Raw genomic sequence first — 3598 nt, forward strand, 5'->3', positions numbered from 1 at the left:
TTTTTTGGTTTTTTTGATGATCAGTCCCAAAACAGTGTTTATTATGGGAGGTGGGGAAGGATCAGCTGCAAGAGAGGCTCTTAAACATTACAGCATTGAGAAAGTTGTAATGTCTGATATTGATCAAGTATGATTTATGACCATCCTCTTCTATTTCTTTTTTGTGTCTATCATTTCGTTAATTAATCAATGAAATCTCAGTTTGGATTATTAATTAGTACTCCTCCGGTCCAAAATAAGTGATTTTTTGGATGTTTTCATACAGATTAAGAAATCCACCTTTTAGCATTAATTAACAATGAAATTGACCATATTAACCTTTACTATCCCACATAAACACTCCTAACACATATTCCAACACTATTTACTCCAAGGACAATATAGGAAAAAAATAATTAATTCATTCTTGAAATCTGAAAATATCACTTATTTTGTACCACAAGAAAAAAACCAAAATATTACTTAATTTGGACCGGAGAGAGTAATAGATAACTTGTGGAAAGTGTGATAAATTGTGTATATTTGTAGGAAGTTGTGAATATTTGCTGTAAACACCTTACGGCAAATCAAGAAGCCTTTGCTGATCGGAGGCTTCATGTCATCATCAATGACGCCAAGTAAGTTTAAATTAGATTAAAAGTGTATAAATAAAAAGGCAGCTCGGTACACAAAGTATCCGTAGAGCTATATCCCAAAGAGTGTGATGTAGATAGTCTATCCTAATGCAAGCATTAGTCGCTGTTTTCACAGCTCAAACCATGACCTATAGGCAGGGGCGGATTTAGGGGGTGAACACCCTTCGCCGAAAAATTACATTGTATATATAAGGCAAATCTGTTTTTTACCTTTGTATATTAAGTTTTGAACACCCTTAACACAATCCAAAAGTGTAGTTTAGTGGTCAAGGGGGTTCAAAATCTACATAAGGTCATGGGTTCAATTCCCACTAGCTACAAAAAATTTTTTTTAACTCCCTTCGTGGAGATCCTGCCTCCGCCACTGCCTATAGGTCTTACGAAAATAACTTTACCGTTGGGCTCCTTCTGATAGTGTATAAATAATTATATGTTTATATCGTTAGTGTGTATAAATTAAATTATTTGCATTAACCGCTAGCTTGTGCATGTGAAAGGGTGGAGTTGGAAAAGACCGAGTCGAAGTATGATGTGATAGTGGGAGATTTATCTGATCCTCGTGAAGGAGGGCCTTGCAATTATCTCTATTTTAAATCTTTCTATGAAAGTGTCATTAAGTCCAAACTCAATGATAATGGCATCTTTGTCACTCAGGTTCTTTCATTTCTCTCTTCACAATCCCTTTTTATTTTATTTTATATATCATATTATATTATAAGTGTGAAGACGCTAAGTCAAAGTTAAAAGACTAAAATGGCCATGTTAACATTGAATAATAATTTTGCCCTTCAAACAAACACTATTTCTAATCGTAGTGTATCAGAGTCAGTTTTTGCGTATTTCAACTAATTTTACGTGATACCTACGGGATAAGTCTGAACTATATATAGAGCATGTTATTAATTATAACAAGCAAAACTTACCAGACTTGTGATTTTTGCAGGCTGGTTTTGCTGGAATTCTCTCACATAAGGAATTGTTCTCATCAGTTTACAACACTGCTAAACAAGTTTTCAAGTGTAATTCTACTGTTCTAACACTGCATTTGATCTTGTTATTTGATGAGCAATGTTACAATTCCTCTCTTCTCTTGATTTCAAAAGGAGATCTGATATTTTCAAGAAAATAATTCAAAATTCATCTTGGTACTTTTGACTTAGTTTTATAAGATAATCTTCCGTTATATTTTGGATCACTATTTCACCTACCATTTAAAATTAGTCGTCTCATATTTGTTCTCAACTCTTCAAGCTGGATTGACCTAGTCCCAAGCGACGTCACGTGAGACTACTTCGTTAATTTTTTTTAATAATAAATTATATATAAATAATAAGTAAATAAAAATATATAGTATGGATTTAAAAAATAACATTGCTTATTATTATATTCATTTGTTTATTTGTTAATTCTTTTGGAATTATTACACAAATAGCCGGCCACATTTACTGTTTACTTTTTCTAGGCGGTATACACAGTTATATACATATTATACATGAATTTTACATATATTATACACCCGCCTGTTATTTTTAGTTTAAGAAATTTGTGTGAACAATTATTTAAGTTAATTCTTCAATTTTTTTCAATATTAACATCGCTTACGAAAAATCCTGCATACTTTACTTTTAATGCTAAGCTATGTAACGATGTCATATTGCAGATGTTATAGCTTACACAGCTCACGTACCATCTTTTGCTGATACACGTGGATGGGTTTTGGTATAATAGTCCCTTATTTATCTTTTATTCAAATTATCTTAACCCTTTTTTTAATTTCATAATCAATAGCTTAATTATAATTAATTTTCTTATAGGCTTCGGATCAACCATTTAAACTAGATGCTGAGGTTCTTGAGAACAGAATTAAAGAGAGGATTAATGGAGAACTTCAGTATCTTGATGCTGCTTTCATGCTCTTTCGTACTGTTATGAACAAGGCTGTTGCTACATCGTAAGTCTAGATAATTATTTTTCGATGTTTGATTATCTGAAAATATTTTTCAAAAAAAAAATATATTTATTAGGAGGGGAAAAGTAATTTTTCTAAAATTATATATTTGCTCCAACTAACGCTTAAATATAATTATTCTCTAATACTCAAAATTTTCGTCAAAAACTTTCCAAGGGAAGTATTACATTGTTATCGCAGTTAACAAATTTTTATCGGGTATTATCACTTTTAGCCCCCGTCAGAAACTATTTACATTCGGTAGCCGAAAAAGTAAATCAAAATTGTATAATTTTTGTATATAATATAGAAAAATTATACACTTTTTCGGTTATTATTTTAAGAGTGGCTATACAGCGTCATTTTTCGAAGTTTTATTTCATCATTGTAACTTTTTACAAATATTTGTAACAACTGATTTTTATTACTTTAATTCAATATATTATTTTATGATGATGATTTGCGTAAATAATTTGGCAATATAAATAATTAAAATAAAGAGGTTAGTCATTAATTTCACTCATTCATATGTTTGACAAAATCACGTTTATTTGTTTCTTAAATAACCAAAATTTATTTTCTTTACTTGTTGTAGGCTTCTGAATGAGACAAATATTTTAACAGAAGAGAATGAGAAGTTCCTCTTTGGACATGGACTGCTTGCAGCTGATAGTGTCTGAACAAAGTCTGATCAAATCCAGTTTAATTTCTATGAATTATTTTGAGTGTTATTCAGTACTGTGAGCAAAAGTATGAAACGAAAATACTGTAATGAAATAAACAAAATATATTATTGCAGATATCTATGGCAATCGTTTCCCCTGTTAGAATTAAATTGATATAATATGTTTGTCATATTACATTTTTTTTGTACCAACCATCACACACCAAAGAACCATAGAAATGTCTAATAACTCTCAAACACATAATTGAACAGTTTCAAGTCGAAAATGATGGTCCTAAACAACGGCAAAAAGATGAAAATTGATATATATATATATATATATATATATAT

General features: G+C 30.4%; 1 protein-coding gene across 1 annotated transcript; it reads left to right on the forward strand.

The window, feature by feature from the left end:
* The first annotated feature begins 43 nt into the window (after window positions 1–43).
* LOC109222489 (thermospermine synthase ACAULIS5-like) lies at window positions 44–3263 on the forward strand. Its single transcript, XM_019386843.1, has 7 exons — window positions 44–127; window positions 529–617; window positions 1133–1289; window positions 1579–1654; window positions 2296–2354; window positions 2450–2586; window positions 3179–3263. The coding sequence occupies exons 1-7, from the start codon at window positions 44–46 to the stop codon at window positions 3261–3263; spliced, it is 687 nt and encodes a 228-aa protein (XP_019242388.1).
* The last annotated feature ends 335 nt before the right edge of the window (window positions 3264–3598 follow it).

This window comes from Nicotiana attenuata, unplaced genomic scaffold (genome assembly GCF_001879085.1).
Source record: "Nicotiana attenuata strain UT unplaced genomic scaffold, NIATTr2, whole genome shotgun sequence".
Lineage (NCBI taxonomy): Eukaryota > Viridiplantae > Streptophyta > Magnoliopsida > Solanales > Solanaceae > Nicotiana > Nicotiana attenuata.

What these genes read in the sequence shown, in the direction of transcription:
- LOC109222489 (XM_019386843.1), top strand. Translation starts at nt 44, where the DNA reads ATGGGAGGTGGGGAAGGATCAGCTGCAAGAGAGGCTCTTAAACATTAC. An exon ending in ATACACGTGGATGGGTTTTG is followed by an intron (nt 2,355 to 2,449) that starts GTATAATAGTCC and finishes ATTTTCTTATAG; the next exon opens with GCTTCGGATCAACCATTTAA. An exon ending in AACAAGGCTGTTGCTACATC is followed by an intron (nt 2,587 to 3,178) that starts GTAAGTCTAGAT and finishes TACTTGTTGTAG; the next exon opens with GCTTCTGAATGAGACAAATA.